At 39.3% G+C, this 18,082-nt stretch overlaps 1 protein-coding gene across 5 annotated transcripts in view; it reads right to left on the bottom strand.

Moving 5' to 3' along the window:
• Positions 1 to 278: 278 nt before the first annotated feature.
• Positions 279 to 18,082, bottom strand: part of LOC126190770 (proton-coupled folate transporter-like) — a 269,533-nt gene continuing 251,729 nt past the window's right edge. For 4 of the 5 annotated variants that reach the window (XM_049931300.1, XM_049931299.1, XM_049931301.1 and 1 more), the window contains exons 6-7: positions 3,346 to 3,502; positions 280 to 781 (exon numbers count right to left, since the gene is read on the bottom strand). In XM_049931300.1, the coding sequence (XP_049787257.1) occupies positions 628 to 781; positions 3,346 to 3,502 (311 nt within the window). In that variant the 3' untranslated portion in view covers positions 280 to 627. Of the gene's footprint in view, positions 782 to 3,345; positions 3,503 to 18,082 lie in introns of all 5 variants that reach the window. The other variant, XM_049931303.1, reaches the window with a different exon arrangement.

Below are 18,082 nucleotides of genomic sequence, written 5' to 3'. Positions count from 1 at the left end.
TCAAGTCTTCTGGGGTGCTGGCAGCAAATACTTGTCATCATCAGTGACTTGCCCCTCCAACAGCCTTCTAATAACAAACTACCAACATGCACATAGAAACAAGTGGATCAGTAGAAACGTTCTCACTCTCCCACACTCGAACCTAAAATATTGGGTGTTTGAGACAGTAGAAGGCCAAGTGTTTCTAGGATTTACACTGAAATTCTTGAGGCTTAGTTCCAATCACATCCAATGGTGTGAATAAAATATGGAAGCAAAAGTCTTTAATATGAGAATTTTTATTGATAATCATTGTAAAATTATGTTAAATACATTTCATGATGTGATATTTGTTAAAACCCCGCAGTTGGGAGTCTTTGTAAACAGTGAACAATAGACACAAAATCTAAAGCTTATTGTGTTTCCTGTGCTTTCCTGTATTTTACACTTTCCTGCATTTTACACTATATTGAATCATTCTGCTGAAAAGAGTAAAAAGGTAGTTTTACTGTAATAAATAATATGTAAATGGAAGACTGTTAGTGCCATAAGATATTTTACTATGGATGAAAATTCATAGATTAGACAGTGATAGTGTAATATATATTCATGATCTTTCAGAGATATCTGGTAACAATTTTTTATGTTTCACAGCTTGCTGTCAAGGTCTGCTTGTTCTTCGGTTTGAAAAGCCTCATTTACATGTTCTTCTTTTGTTGTCTGATCATTTTGTGCAGCATCCATTTCAATGGAGTGTTTCTCCAAATGAGTTTTGCCCCTTTTCCACAGTACATAAATAGTTCTGAAAAACATTTTTCCCATTAATATTTTAGACATATATCACATATATTAGTATCTTAAGAGTAAATTTACATTTATCATTAACAAATGTAGCAGTGCCAAGTGTGTTACTTTCTAAGAGGAAATTGAAGAACAATTCTTATTGCTATAAATGGAATTTTCATGTTATATCCCAAATGGACTACTGTGGTTCAACCTTTGAGTCTTATTTTGAATATTTAATACAATTCTTGAAGGGAAAATTGAAAAATGGAACCAGATTTGTATCATATACAAATGAATATGTAGGAGGAGGACAATGAAATAATGGGTTCTTACCATATTCAAGCCCTAATGCCTTTCTTTCATGACATATGAAAGTATGTGATCCAAAGAAAAATTTAGATCCCACTGGAATTGGTCCAAAACACATGTATAAATTATCAACAGTCAGATACAACAGATATTCATTGTTAGAAATCCCATTTTTAAGAATATTTTATATCACACTGGAACAATATGGAAAATTAGATTGCTATTTGCCACATAGTGGAGGGGCTGGGTTTTTAGACAGGCACAGCGAAAAATGCTGCTGAAATATTTAATCTTTTGGAGAAAGTCCTCCTTCCAAACTAGTTAATATGCACACACATTCACCCAAGTACAACTAGCACATAAATGGGCACATTCTTTGGATGTTGTGGTCCAAATGCGACTGTACCTGACGTGAGGAGCAATCTGCTTGGGAGGTTGGTGATATCTAGAAGGTCTATAAAGAGAAATGACATTGAAGACAATACAGAAAAGGAAGAGGAAGTAGTTGAAGATGAGATAGGAGATATGATACTACAAGAAGAATTTGCCAGAACACTGACAGACCTAAGTCAAAACAAGGCCTCAGGAGCATTGTGACATTCCCTTAGAATTATTGAGATTCTTGGCAGAGCCAGCCATGCCAAAACTATTCCACATGAAACTGACAAAATACACTCAGATGTCAAGAAAAGTGTAATAACTCCAATTCAATAGGAACCATGTGATGAAAGGTGTAAGTATTACCAAATTATTAAGTTAATAAGTCATGGTTGCAAAATGATGACACAAATTATTTACAGAAGAATGGAAAAACTGGTAGAAACTAACCTGGGGGAAGAACAGTTTGGGTTCCAGAGAAATGTAGGATCACATGAGGCCATACTGACCCTATGATGTAGACAGATTTAGACTGCATAATGGCAAATGTATGTTTATAGCATTTGAAGATTTAAAGAAAGCTTTTGATAATGATTGGAATATAGTGTTTGAAATTCTGGAGGTGTCAAGGATAAAATACAAGGAGCAAAAAGTTATTTACAACTTGTACGGAAACCAGACTATCATTATAAGACTCAAAGGACATGAAAGGAAAGCAGAGGCCGAGAATAGAGTGAGACTTGGTTGTAGCTTATCACCCATATTATTCGATCTGTACAATAAGTAAGCAGTAAAGGAAAGAAATTTGAAAGGGAAATTAAAGTTAGAGAAAAGAAGTTGAGGTTTGCTGATGACATTGTAATTGTGCCATAGATGGCAATGGTTATGGAAGAGCAACAGATTTGAATGGATAGTGTCTTGTAAAGAGGTTATAAGGTAAACACAAACAAAATTAAAACAAGAGTAATAAAACATAGTTAAATTATGCCAAGCAATGTTGAGGGAATTAGATTAAGAAATGAAAACTGAAAGTAGCAGATGAGTTCGGTAGGACGGGGGAAGAAGGGTTGAAGTAGAGAGGATATAAAATGCAGACTGGTTACAGCCAGAAATGCATTTCTGAGAAAGAGGAATTTTCTAACAGAAAATATAAATGTAAATGTTACGAAGTCTTTTCTGAAATAGTTGTCTGGAGTTTAGCCTCATATGGAAGTGAAACATTGATGATAAACAGTACAGAAAAGAAGAGAATAGAAGTTTTTGAAATATGGTGCTACAGAATGTTGAAGATAAGATGGGTAAATCAAGCAACTAATGAGGAGGAGGTACTGAATCAAGATGGAGAAAAATAAGTTTCATGGCACAACTTGACTAAAAGAGAGGACACATCCTAGGAATCAATGAACTGCCAGTTTGGTAATGGAGACAAATGTAGGAGGTAAAAATTGTAGAGGGAGACCAAGAGGTGAATACAGTAAACAGGTTCAAATGGATGTAAGTTATGATAGTTATACAGAGATGAATAGATTTGCACAGGCTAGACTAACATGTATAGCTGCATCAAAATAGTCTTTGGACTGAAGACTCCAATACAAGTCTTGATCATAGAATGTTCTCTTTTTCTCTTTCTTGGCAGAAATTTATGAAACAAAATGAATGAATGAATGAATGTTAATTTCATCATAAACTCCAATATGAAAAAGTTTTCCTTTTATTTATTTGAAATATAAAGTTTACCTGAGCATGTTATTAACACCATGGTAAAGATCTCCACTAGAGCTGAACAAAAACTGCTTCTCACACAGTTGGATTTCAGTAATTAAGTACAGAGTAAATTACACAGTTTTAAAGAGGTAACAACAATAATAATATGATAAAAGACCACATACGTACGTGTAGATAGCTCCAGTTATTAGAGCGAAAATGGTACCGAGTAAGAAGAAAGCACCTGGAAATGTCTCAAGCGTTGCTATATATGTCGTACTATACAATGGTCCAAATGCAAATGTTGTAATTCCTTCACAAATACCCATCAGAGAAAATGTTCTTCCTGTAGAATGAGAAGACAAAAATATTTAAAGTATCACATTTTTTTAAATATGTGCATTTATAGCATACATCTCATTTGAATGCATCATTTTTATATTAATTGAATAATGCTAATGTATACAAAGTAACAATCTTTCCTGTTTGTACCAGCAAATGTAGACAAGCTCTTTCCTAACACACTGAAGTGTGATATAAATAAATGAAAATTATGAAGGTTGCCTACCCCATCTTTCAAATGTAAGGAGAGTAACTTGCCATGCACAGGAAAGAAATCCACAAAATTGGAAATGGATACTTGAGGTGTTATACAGTGTTCATGAGGACTGTTATTGGAGCCTATCTTTCACTATCCGGTTATCTAGTAAAATCTGACTCCTTTATCCTTACTTTTAATAGAATAAAACTCCCAGAGTATATCAAGGCATTTTCCTTTACTTAATTGTATGGCTCTTCTTTGTCAACCCAATGCACTGTTTTAAATTCCAGCACTTTGGATACATCGTTGTGTAGGAGAGAAGCCACTTGTTGAAAATGTGGTAAGACAGCCCATGAAGGTATCATTTGTTCATCTCCTACAAAGTGTGTAATTGCTCTCAGTACTACCCTGTCTTGTGCAGGGACTGTGGCCTTATCGTGAGGCTGAAAGATCTATAAACCCATGCAGTCCACCACATTCATTACATCTTTTATTTCAGCTCTTAGAAAGCCTTTTTTGACAACTGATGCATCTGCACAAATGAGGCTACTAGCGTCAGCACTACTTCCTGCATTTGCAAGTACATTTGTAAAGCTGCAGTTATTTCAGAGTCCCTTGGTCCTGTTGAGAATGTCAGTAAAACACACAGTTACCAACACTGCAGCAGTCCCAACACCTCTGAGGGCAGGGTCCAAGCCTTCCCAGGCTAAAAAAAAGCAAACAGGAAGCTTCCACCTTGGGCAAAATAGGTAGCAAACTATCAGACAATGTTGGTATCATTTGACCTGATGGTTCAACTGCTTCTGCTTCTGAGTCAATGGAATGTGAAGTCTGCCTGTGGCGACCATCTCACCCCAAAACTGAATCTCCATCTGTTGCAGGCACCCCTCCCTGGCAGAGTGCAACCAGCATGGTAAATGGCACCCATACTGCATTGTAACATAATTGGTTTCAGGACTCATGCGGAGAAACTGAAACTCCTAGCACATGCATACCTTCTGCACTTGTGTTAACAAGAAACACATTTTAAAGTTAAGGATGTCCCTGTACTATTGGGCTATACCATCCACCACAAGGGTCACTACTGCCAATGCCAGCCAGGATCCAGCATTCTGCTGCTGCCATGTGAACATAGAGAGGGGGAAGTCAGACTTCAGGTCTAACAATTCTGAATTTTACAATTATCCTTTCTCCTTGTGGGTGCTTGATTCAGCACTGCCTGAGGCTCACTACAGCACAACTGGTCACAACCAAATCCCATATGTCATGCTTTGACATTTGCAAGCAGCATCAAAGTGAATCCTCAAATGTTTTAATATGATGTGGCAAACAGGCCACATTCCCCACTCATTGAGAGAGGTAATTTTGATACCTCTCCCCAAACCTGAAAAGTACCAAATGTGTCCCAGTAGTTACTGGAATGTTCCCTTAACAAGCTGCATAGGGAAAACCTTGGAGCAAATCGTGAACCTTCATCCAGTCTGGGTGTTAGAGACCAGGCAACTCCTTATCCACTCCCAGTGTGGATTCAAGTGATTTCAGTCCTCTTTTTGATGACCTGACCCTGCTACAGGTGGCTACCCAGCACGCTTTCCTATATAGACATCACTGCACTAGTATATTCTTTGAAATCATTAAGGCATACAACACTAATTGGAGACTCAGTATTCTAGGGCAGTTCCACAAATTGGGCTTTTGAGGCCACCTCTCCATCTTCATATGGTCCTTCCTCTTAGCAATTTTTTAGGTTTCAGGTTGGTGATGTGCTGTTGGATCATTTTGACCAGGAGAGTGGTGTTCCTCAGAGCAGTGTTTTAAGCAATACCCTCTCTGCCATAGCCATAAACAGTGTCATGTGTACAGTACAGAGTCCTATATAATGTTCCTTATCTGTGGATGATTTTGGAATTTTCTGTTCCTCCTCCAATATTGCAACAGCAACAGCAGTTTACAGTGCAGGACTGTAAAGACAGGTTTTTAGTTTTCTGCAGATAAATGTGTGTGTGATCAATTTAATCATTCTTGTCATATTTTTAATTTACCTGACATTCATATGAGGGACAGTATTCTTCATTTTAAAGCTCAGTGAGGTTTTTGGGCCCCGTTTTTTAGTTCAAACTGTCATGGTTACCACACCTGAGAGACATGAAAACCAGGACCCAGAAGGTGCTGAACATCTTAAGGTATCTTAGCCATAGGTCTCAGGGACTGGACAAGGTGTGCCTGCTTCAGCTTTATGGGGCTTTTGTGTGACTGAGGGAGTACAGTGTAAAAATCAGCCAGTTCTTCTTATCTGGGGTTCACTGTTGCTATCCATCATGAGGGTATTAGGCTGGCCACACTTGCTGACAGTGCCAGTGTGCTGAGGCTGGGGAATGACCAGTCACCATCCTGCAGCAGTTACTCATGTTGTGTCAGGCTGTAAGTTCCTTACTGCACCGAATTCACCAGCACGCCATACTATCACTTGTACATCTCTGGAATGACTTTTCTCCAGTCATCCATGAGCAAAAAGGCCATTTGGGATCTGTATGCAGCATGTGCTAGAGTCATTTGGTGTGAAGCAATTACAACCCCAAATCCAGGGTTTTAACCACTTGCCACCCTTATTACTGCAGAGGCCCACATTAATTTTAGATTTAGTGCAGTACAGGAGAGACTGCACTTCTGCATACATTGGGGTGGCAAAAGTCATGTGATAGCATTATGCACATATACAGATGGCAGGAGTATCACGTGCGAAAGGGATAAAAGGGCAGTGCATTGGTGAAGCTGTCATTTGTACTCAGGTGGTTCATGTGAAAATATTTCTGACATGATTATCGCTGGACAACTGGAATTAACAGACTTTGAAGGCAGAATGGTAGTTGGAACTACATGCATGGGACATTCCTTTTCAGGAACTGTTGGGGAATGCACTGTATTGAGATAGACAGTGTCAAGAACGTGACAAGAATACAAAATTTCAGGTATTACCTCTCACTATGGACAACACAGTGGCCAATGCCCTTCATTTAATGACCGAGAGCAGTGGCTTTTGCCTAGAGTTGTCACTGCTAGCAGACTAGCAACACTGCATGAAATAAATACACCTTCATCTACATAGGTACTCTACAAGCCACCAATGATGTGTGGTGGAGGGTACCCCGTACCACTACTAGTCACTTCCTTTCCTGTTCCACTCAAAAATAGAGCTAGGGAAAAATGACTGTCTATATGCCTCCATGTGAGACCTAATTTCTTGTCTCTTATCTTCATGGTCCTTACAAGCAATGTATGTTAGTGGCAGTAGAATCATTTGGCAGTCAGCTTCAAATACCAATTCTCTAGATTTCCTCATCTATGTTCCTCAAAAAGAATGTTGCTTTCCCTCCAGTGATTCCCATTTTAATTCCCAAAGGATCTCCATAACACTTACATGTTGTTTGAACCTAATGGTAACAAAACTAGGAATCTCTGTTTGAATTGCTTTGATGTTTTCCTTTAATCCCAAACACTCAAACAGCACTCGAGAACAGGTCACACCAGTATCCTATATGAGGTCTCTTTTACAGATGAACCACACTTTCCTAAAATTCTACCAATAAACCAAAATCGACCATTTGCCTTCCTTACTACAGTTCTCACATGCTTGCACCATTTCGTATCGCTTTTCAATGTTATGCCCAGATATTTAAATAATGTGACTGTGTCAAGCAGGTCACTAGTAATGCTGTATCCAAACATTAAGAATTTGTTTTTCTACTCATTTGCATTAACTTACATTTTTCTACATTTAGAGGTAGCTGCCATTCATCACACCAACTAGAAATTTTGTCTAAATCATCTTGTATCCTGCTACAGTCACTCAGTTTTGACACCTTACCTGTACACCACAGCATCATCACACTGTTTGCCAAACCATTTATATATATGGAAAATAACAGCATTCCTATCACACTTCCCTGGGGCACTCCTGATGATCCCTTTGTCTCCACTGAAACCTCACTGATGAGGACACCATACTGGGTTCTATAACTTAAAAAGTCATTGAGCCACTCACATATCTGTGAAGCTATTCCATATGCTTTTACTTTTGTTAATAGCCTGCAAAGGGGCACCGTGTCAGGTACTTTCTGGAAATCTAGAAGTATGGAGTCTGCCTGTTGCCCTTCATCCATAGTTTGCAGTGTATCACGTGAGAAAAGGGAGAGCTGAGTTTTGCATGAGTGATGTTTTCTAAAACCAGGCTAATTCATGGACATATGCTTCTCACTCTCAAGAAAATTTGTTGTGTGCAAACTGAGAATGTGTTCAAGGATTCTACAGCAAACTGAAGTTAGGAATGTAAGTCTAATTTTGTGGGACCTCAGAAATACAGCAAACCAAAGTTAGGAATGTTAGTCTGTAATTTTGTGGGACCTCAGAAATCAATGTGGGACATGTGACAAACTTACCCATTAGGATAGTGTGGCAAAATTTGACATTACTGGGATATGCCAGTAGATAACTGATGTGAGTGCCTTTGCTAACAGCATGACATTGCCTACAGTGCCTCTCCTGGGATTGTGACCATATGAGTTGGATCCTAGATGACTGGAAAACTGTGGCCGGGTCAGATGAGTCCTGGTTTAAGCTGGTAAGAGCTGATGGTAGGGTTCGAGAGTGGTGCAGACCTCATGAAGCTGTGGACCCACGTTGTCAACAAGGCACTGTGCAAGCTGGTGGTGGTTCGATAATGGCGTGGAGTGTGTTTACATGGAATGGACTGGAACCTCTGGTCCAACTGAATCAATCATTGACTGGAAATGGTAATGTTCAGTTAGTTGGAGATCATTTGCAGCCAATCAAGGACTTCATGTTCCCAAACAATGATGGAATTTTTATGAATGATAATCACTATGTCACAGGGCCACAGTTGCTTGTGACTGGTTTGATGAACATTCTGAACAATTTGAGTAAATGTTTTGGCCACACAGATCACCCAACATTAGTCCCATTGAACATTTATGGGACATAATTGAGAGGTCAGTTCATGCACAAAATCCTGTGCTGGCAAAACTTTTGCTATAGAGGTAGTGTAGCTCAGTATTTCTGCAGAGGGCTTCCAATTACTTGTTGAGTTCATGCCACATCAAGTTTTAGCACTATCCTGAGCAAAAGGAGGCCCCACATGATATTAGGAGGTATCCCATGCCTTTTGTCACATCAGTGCATGTATTTAATACACTATTTTATTACATTTTAACTGACCACAGCAAGCCTGTTGCTGTATTTATGGATGATTTTAAAGAAGGGGACTCCAGTGGTTGAACTGTTGTTTTCCCTAATTGCGTCCTCAATGTTAAACTGTCTCAAGACTTTACTGTCTTTGACATGGAGTTATACATGATCTTCCAGGAACTGGAGCCGATGAGATGTGTTTCGAGTGCTGTATTCGTTGTCTGCTCTGATACCCTGAGTGTCCTTCACTCTCTACAATGCTTGTACCAAGATGGGTACAAGGGCATATTGGTGCTCTGGAAATGAAAGGTGGATGTAGAAGCCAGGAAGCCATGTCGTGATCTTCAGATACTTCTATGTGCTATCCCCCTACATGCTCTCATCTCACTGTTGAGGTACAGACACATCCATTGATGGGAAGGTAAGTGGCTGGTAGTGACAGACAACTAGTTGCATCTAGTAAAGTCTACAATGTGGCTGTGGTGTACCTCCTTCCAATCCTGCAGATGGGATGAGGTCCTCCTTATTCATCTTCACACATACTACAGCCCTATGATGCATGGCTTTTTGCTTCAGCAAGAGAATTCTCCAAGGCTTGGTGCCTGTTGCATACAGGTCATTGTGCACCACATTTTACAAGATTGCATTTATTTTCAGACCAAAGGGTGGCAACTCATTTGTCAACAGATTTGCCCTCCTCTTTAATTGACAATCAATTAACTGTGTTACGACTTTGAAAATTTTGTGAATTGTCCAACTTGTTCCCAAAAATTTTAGGGGGGCATTTTCAATGTGTTATTTCAGGGGCTATCTCATCCATGTCTTTGTGACCAGCCAGCCACATATTCTTGTCATCTTGTTTTGGTTTTCCTCATGTTTTACTTAGATTTACTAAACAGTTTTAGAACATCTGAAAAATTTTAATGTCCCCTTCCATGATGTGAGCTAATGTGAGTGTATGGGTGATCATGGGTGAGATAGGAGGACAGTTAGTGCATTTTTATCTCTGATTGCTTTTTATCGCTTTTCATGCATTTTCTCCATTTTAACATTTGTTTCTGCTAATGTCATATGGGTGCTGATAACCTCATCATAGGGCGTAACATGTAACAATATTATGATAGTTACATACCACATTTTTCAAATGTAAAGAGAGTGAATTGTCATACACATGAAGGAAATTCAAAAATTTGAAACAGATATCGGAGGTGCCCTGAAGGGTTTATGAGAGCTAGTATTGGACACTATCCTCCACCATAGGGCCATAAACGGTGAAAATGTTCAGAATCCCTTTTCATGCAGGAGATTTAGAGTCCATAATTATATAAAAATGTAGATATTCAGGTAAGCAGCCTTCTTATTCATTCTACCTACATATATGTATATATGCATCATCTGCAAATTTCTTTAAAGTGCATGGCAGAGGTTGCTTCCTATTGCACCAGTTATTAGGACTTCTTTCCATTCCATTCATGGTTGGAGTGTGAGAAGAACATTTAATCCACTGCAATTACTTTAATATTGTCCTCATTACACTTACAGGAATGATATGTATGAATTTGTTGTATACTGCTAGATTCATTACTTGAAGCTGGTCCTTGAAACTCTGTAAGTAGCCTCTATAAGGGAAGTTTGCATCTATCTTCAGGGTAAAACAAACCTTTGTATGTGTCAGTATCCCTGGTTAGTTCTATTTGGTATGGTCCCAAACATTTCAGGAGTATCCTAGGATGGGTCACATGAGTGTTTGGCAAGCAATCTCCTTTGTAGGCTGATTGTATTTCCTTCGTATTCTACCAATGCCCTAAAGTCTACCACCTGCTTTACCTATAAGTGAACCTATTGATCATTTCATTTCATATCCCTACAAACTGTTACACTCAGGTATTTGTATGAGTTTGCTGATTCCATCTATGATTCATTGATGTTTTAGTTACAGGACTGTGCTGTTTTTAAATTTTGAATCAGTCATTCATATCAACAGTTGGAACAAGATGTTGGCTATTTCAGGATTTCTGAATCATTGTGTAGCTTTGAATTTTATTAGCAATGTTGAGAGAATAATAGTGTCCTCAGCACGTTGAGTATAGAGGAGAAATATCATGATATCACATATGATGGCCATATGGAGAAATAGGTAGCAAACTTAAAGTAAAAATTAAATCAGGTTAGTTTCAAACAATATAAGAGTGACAAGTGCACAGAAAGCAACTGTCAATGTTTAAGCAATGTTTAAGGGGATTGTATTTGTAAATTGTAACATGTTCAAAAATTTTGCTTTGTGTTTTGTTGTACTAACAATTATTACATCTGCCTTCTTAGCTAACTGGTCAGTGCATCTGACTGCCGTGCAGCAGGCCTGAGTTCAATTCCTGGTAGGTGGAGATTATCTCTGCTTGGGGACTATGTGTTGTTTTGTCGTCTTCATCATTTCATCATAATCAACACGCAAGTGACCCAATGAGGTATCAACTGAAAAGACATGCAACTTGGCAGCTGAACTTCTGCAGGTGGAGGCTGCGACCCTCAATGCCATATGGTCATTTCATTTCATTTCAACAAATATTATTAATAGTATATATTTAAGTTCACCCAATAATACAAGAATGAGGAGGAAACAGTGGGTCAGAGAGATGCCAGTGCTTAATAGCCTCCAGAGGACTCGTATACTTTGTGAGTATGTGTCATGGTGAGCAGGGAGCCTCAAACTGGCTGTTATTTTTCTTCTTTTCTTGAATCACAATCAACTTCTACTTTGTTTATTATGAAGGCTCTCTAACTAGTTTATTCATGAACTGTGACCATGTAAACTGCATTAGACTAAACAAAATTAGTTTATTATGACATGAATATAGATGTGGAATCTGGAAGTCAAGTAAATTTTTTGTATTTAGAGAAAACAGCTGAGTTTTTCCTACTTTGTGTGTAAATATAGAGAATCAGTGTTACTGCATATTTCTATTTTGTGGTACAGAAACTGAATACTATCTTGAAATGTAACATTGTGTTGCTGGTGTTTAGTAAAATCTGTGTTGAAAATAGATACTGTAGCATCTGCTATGTGTGTTGCGGTCATCAATCAAGACTAGTGCCAACTAGTGATGTCATGTGTATCTGGTGTGGTAGTGACATTTGTGCACAGTATCAAGTGATCGCAGATGTCAAACAACTTCTGTGTAGCTGTGCCTTCTGATTTCTATGTGTTAATTATTCCTTGGTATATGTCTTGTATGTTCCATGCTTTAGTTCCATATTGTCTGACACTCTGGGTTACAGTAGTAACTAGTTCTGTTCATTCAAATCATTCTTATGATCAGGAACGTTTTTGCTACTGGCTGAACATTCAAGAGACAATCCATTGTCACCTGTAACAATCTGTTTATGTGCTAGTAAGCAACCAGCAACTTATCAGTAAAGATTTGTCAATCCAGCTCAGGTTCTGTCTCGGATAGAACACTTATTCAAATGTGGTCAGTCAAATTATGCTGTATTCAACAAGTGGTGACCCCAATGTGATCTGAGCCAATGAATAGAAAGCTAAAATCCTGCTGGATTTATCGCTTGGAAATATGTCTGTGGAACCAATGGTATCCAGGTTAGCAATCTGTTTAAATTCTTTCTGGCCTAACAATCCTGTTGTGTGGTTTGAGCAGGTGAAAAGTAGCTTTCGCTGCACCGGAATCACAGCTGATTCCATGAAATTCACTCTCATTGTGAACCAGCTTGACCACTGTTTCATCACAGAGGTTCAAGATGTAATTATTGTGCCATCACAGAAAAATTTATAATAGAAACTTTCAATCGGATATTTACAGCATCACAAGAGGATTGTATACAGCAGATAGTGATCCAGGAAGACATAAATAATCACAAGCTGTCACATTATTTGTGTTATTTGTGGAGCAAGGTGGATAAAATTACTGTCCCGACAAGTTGCTATGCACCTTGTGAAGCAGTTGATTACCACTGCAGGTCAAAGCAGTCACGGTGTCACAGATGCATATGTTGTTGGACCATGTGGCAGAACTCACAGATCAGATCCAAGAGACCATTGCACCTGCTGAGGTCAGTGCAATGACACTGCTGAGATGGCATTACTGGAGGAAATCCCAGAACCATTCATTGTCCAATATGGCATTATCTGACATTGACCAACCCATGTGCTGGTACCACCATAAGTTTGGCGAGCAGGTCTGGAAGTATGCAGCCCCTTGCTCAGTGGAAGTTAGTTTATGGTGCAATTGGCTGCCCCATGAAGTCGTGATGCCTGTTTATCAGAGATGGTCAATAATACCTAATAGATACCAGTTCAGACTTGAACATCTTACCTTGCAAATCAGTGTACTGTTACAGACCACCAATTGCATTCTGTTTGTCCACTGCTAATAACTCATCCATCCCCACCTATGGAAGTGAATTTGAGAGGACAGCAACAGTTCACCTGGGATTTCAACATCACATATGTTATGGAAGCCATCATAGCAGCTGATATCTTGGCACATTGCTGCCTCATGCCAGATATGTCCAATGCTCAGCTGGTTCATGGTGTTACTGTTCTGATGGCTGCAAGATTCCACCAAGATGCAATTGTGCACAGAACTAAGCTGACTCAGATATCAGACACAGAGTATTCCTCTTTACTAAGTCACTTTCCTTTGTTGACTATACCTCCAGGTGCACCTACACAAGTGCCTCACAATACAGTGCATCATGTAAGGACTACCAATAGTCCATCAGTATCTTGCAGGTCTATGTACTTGTCACATAATCATCTGGCCATTGCCAAGGCAAAATGTGACACATTGCTTAAGGAGGGAATAATTCAACTGTCAGGTAGCTGTGCTAGTCCATTCTACATCTTGTTCCAAAGAAAGGAGGAGCAAGATGCCCATGTGGTGATTATTGCACACTCAGTTCCAAAACAGTGCACAATTGCTACCTTGTACCATTGTTCTATGACTACGATTAACATTTATGCATTACATAGAGTGATGATATTCAGTTTTTTGGTCTGCTCTAAAGCTCATACACAGATTTCTGTGACGGAGGAAGAGATTTGGAAGACAGCAGTTATTACTTCTTAAGAGAAAATTCATGGCTTTTGGCAGAGATGTATGGACTCCGTCCTGCAAGGCTTGCCATTTTTCATCATATCGATGATATACTCATGTGCTCAGCCACCGAAGACCAACACCACAGGCACCTTAAAGAGTTATTGAAATGTTTTGAACAGTATGGTGTGGTGTTTAACATGGCCAAGTGGGCTTTTGGACAACATGAATTTATTTTCATAGGCCACTGGATATCACCTGCAGGCTCCCTACCATTGACAGAGATGGTCGAAGCTATTCTGCAAGTGACAAGTACAACTACAATTAAGGAATTGTGTTGCTTCCTAGGAATGGTAAACTTTCATCACTACCATCTACTGTGTGTCGCAGAACTGCAAAACCACTCTATGCAGCACTTACTGGCTGAAAGGTCCGATGCAGTACCCCACTGCAGTGGTTGGAGGCAATGTAGCCTACACTGTCACTTAGGCTGCAAACCAAGAAATGGGAGATGAAGCACTCCTGGCACGTCCCGAGCTTGACTCACCTTTAGTGTTGGTAGTAGATGCAAGTCAAACAGCTGTCAGTGTGGCATTGAAGCAAATGTCAGATGGAACATGGCAATGGATCCCGCACAGTGGAACCTTGCATAGTGAGCATAACTCATTCTAGAATCTTACTCATAGTGCAAAACACTTGTTAAGTGAAACAGTTCATCCATACAAATTAATGCAAAATATGATAATGCATTACATGCAGAAGAAGTACTGAAAATTTTATCTTCTTCATGACATTTATTCAACAAAAATTATACATTCAGTTATGTACTTTATTATTCAAAATACATAACTAATTCAATTTAGTAGGCAGCTGTCTATAGTAATTTGTTTCTGCCAATGCTTCGTCATTTGGCAAAAATGTGACACAGCATTATCGTCAAATAAATCTGTAGCACACATAGCCACCATTTTATTGGAGTGACGATTTTCAGTGTGCATTGCAACTAGTTCCCATGCTTTCAGCATTTCTCTTATGGCGCCAGAAAATTGCTGCTTTGCTATTACTGCCTCCTCCCCCTCCTCCTCCTCCACCTCCTCCTACTCCTATGAACAACTGCTTTCCACAGCTTTCTGCTGTGAAACACATTGCAACTCCATAAGCTCTTTAGAGGTCATTTCTTGGCTGTGGTCTTCCACAAGCTAATTGACATCATTGGTATCCACATCCCATGCTCTTGGCCAAAGATGCAACCTCATTGACTGCAGACTCCACAGGTACTGACTCAAATGCCTCAGAGTAACATTCCACAGTGCACTACAGCCAAAGCCTGTACCAAGGAGAAGTGAGAGTTCTCTTGCTAACCCCTTCCCATGTCTTTTCAAACATCTTTATGGAGGCAATGACGGTGAAGTGATATTTCCAAAACTCTCTGAGAGTGAGATTGGTAGCTTCAGTCAACTCAAAGCAATGCTCAAAGAGTGCTTTGGTGTAGAGCTTCTTAAAGTTAGAAATAATCTGCTGGTCCATATGCTGGAGTAACAGAGTGGTGTTGGGAGGCAGAAATTGGATCTTGATGAATTTAAATTCTTCAAGGAGGTGTTCTTGCAGGCCTGTAGAATGGTCAGGGGTGTTGTAAATAACAAGCAAGACATAGAGTGGCAGCTTCATCTCAAGTAAATATTTTTTCACTGAAGAACCAAACACTTCATTGATCTAATCACAAAAAAGTTCACATCTCACCATGCCTTGTTGTTGGACCTCCATATCACATTTAATCTGCTGTTCTGGACTTTACACTTCTTGAAGGCTCATGGAGTTTCTGAATGGTGCATAAGCAGCAGTTTAATTTTTAAATCGGCACTTGCATTGGCACAGAATCGCAGTGTGAGACAGTCTTTCATTGGCTTGTGACCTTGCAATGTGTTCTCCTCTGCTGTTATAAAGGTAAGCTTCAGCATCTTTTTCCAGACTAGACTTGTCTCATCACAATTAAGACCAGCAATGACAGATAACACCCAAAATATATTAGCATCTTGAAGTTACTGATGAAGTTCTCTGCTGCCTTTCTGCCATGGCTGACTGCTTCACCATGTCTCACAATGCTGTGAATCCTGGTTCTTCTCTTAAACTCCTCAAACCACCCATTACTTCCCTCAAACACTTCTTCAGCCACTGATGATCCTGCCATCTTCTTAAAAAGGTCAGCAAAAATCATTCTCACCTTCTCACAAATGTTCTTGTTAATAGTATCCCTTGCAATTGCTTTTCATTTATCCATATAAGAAGCAACCTCCCGACATCATTCAGAATATGAAACCATTGTTTAGATACTCTTGTCACTCCCTTTGAAGCATTTATCTCCTTAATTTTGTCCTTGTTCTTGAGCATAGGGCAAATAGTTGATGTCGACTAATTGTATGTTGTTGTTGTGGTCTTCAGTCCTGAGACTGGTTTGATGCAGCTCTCCATGCTACTCTGTCCTGTGCAAGTTTCTTCATCTCCCAGTACCTACTGCAGACTACATCCTTCTGAATCTGCTTTGTGTGTTCATCTCTTGGTCTCCCTCTATGATTTTTACCCTGCACGCTGCCCTCCAACACTAAATTGGTGATCCCTCGATGTCTCAGAACATGTCCTACCAACCGATCCCATCTTCTAGTCAAGTTGTGCCACAAACTCCTCTTCTCCCCAATTCTGTTCAATACTTCCTCATTAGCTATGTGATCTACCCATCTAATCTTCAGCATTCTACTGTAGCACCAAATTTCGAAAGCTTCTATTCTCTTCTTATCTAAACTATTTATCGTCCATGTTTCACTTCCATACATGGCTACACTCCATACAAATACTTTCAGAAACAACTTCCTGACATTTAAATCTATACTCAATGTTAACAAATTTCTCTTCTTCAGAAACACTTTCCTTGCCATTGCTAGTCTACATTTTATATCCTCTCTACTTCAACCATCATCAGTTATTTTGCTCCCCAAATAGCAAAACTCCTTTACTACTTTAAGTGTCTCATTTCCTAATCTAATTCCCTCAGGATCACCCGACTCAATTCGACTACATTCCATTATTCTCGTTTTGCTTCTGTTGATGTTCATCTTATACCCTCCTTTCAAGACACTATCCATTCCGTTCAACTGCTCTTCCATGTCCTTTGCTGTCTCCTTGACAGAATTACAATGTCATCGGCAAACCTCAAAGTTTTTATTTCTTCTCCATGGATTTTAATACCTACTCTGAACTTTTCTTTTGTTTCCTTTATTGCTTGCTCAATAAACAGATTGAATAACATCGGGGATAGGCTACAACCCTGTCTCACTCCCTTCCTAACCACTGCTTCCTTTTCATACCCCTTAACTCTTATAACTGCCATCTGGTTTCTGTACAAATTGTAAATAGCCTTTCGCTCCCTGTATTTTACCGCTGCCACCTTCAGAATTTGAAAGAGAGTATTCCAATCAACGTTGTCAAAAGCTTTCTCTAAGTCTACAAATGCTAGAAACATAGTTTTGCCTTTCCTTAATCTTTCTTCTAAGATAAGTCGTAGGGTCAGTATTCCCTCATGTGTTCCAACATTTCTATGGAATCCAAACTGATCTTCCCTGAGGTCCAACATTTCTATGGAATCCAAACTGATCTTCCCTGAGGTCGGCTTCTATCAGTTTTTCCATTCGTTTGTAAAGAATTCGCATTAGTATTTTGCAGCTGTGACTTATTAAACTGATAGTTCGGTAATTTTCACATTTGTCAACATCTGCTTTCTTTGGGATTGGAATTATTATATTCTTCTTGAAGTCTGAGGGTACTTCGCCTGTCTCGTACATCTTGCTCACCAGATGGTAGAGTTTTGTGAGGACTGGCTCTCCCAAGGCTGTCAGTAGTTCTAATGGTATGTTGTCTACTCCAGGGGCCTTGTTTCGACTCAGGTCTTTCAGTGCTCTGTCAAACTCTCCATGCACTATCATATCTCCCATTTCATCTTCATCTACATCCTCTTCCATTTCTATAATATTGTCCTCAAGTACATCACCCTTGTATAGACCCTCTATATACTCCTTCCACCTTTCTGCTTTCCCTTCTTTGCTTAGAACTGGGTTTCCATCAAAGTTCTTGATATTCATGA

Source organism: Schistocerca cancellata, chromosome 6 (assembly GCF_023864275.1).
Source record: "Schistocerca cancellata isolate TAMUIC-IGC-003103 chromosome 6, iqSchCanc2.1, whole genome shotgun sequence".
Lineage (NCBI taxonomy): Eukaryota > Metazoa > Arthropoda > Insecta > Orthoptera > Acrididae > Schistocerca > Schistocerca cancellata.
The sequence above is the reverse complement of the archived record's forward strand: the minus strand, read 5'-3'. Positions and strand labels throughout refer to the sequence as shown.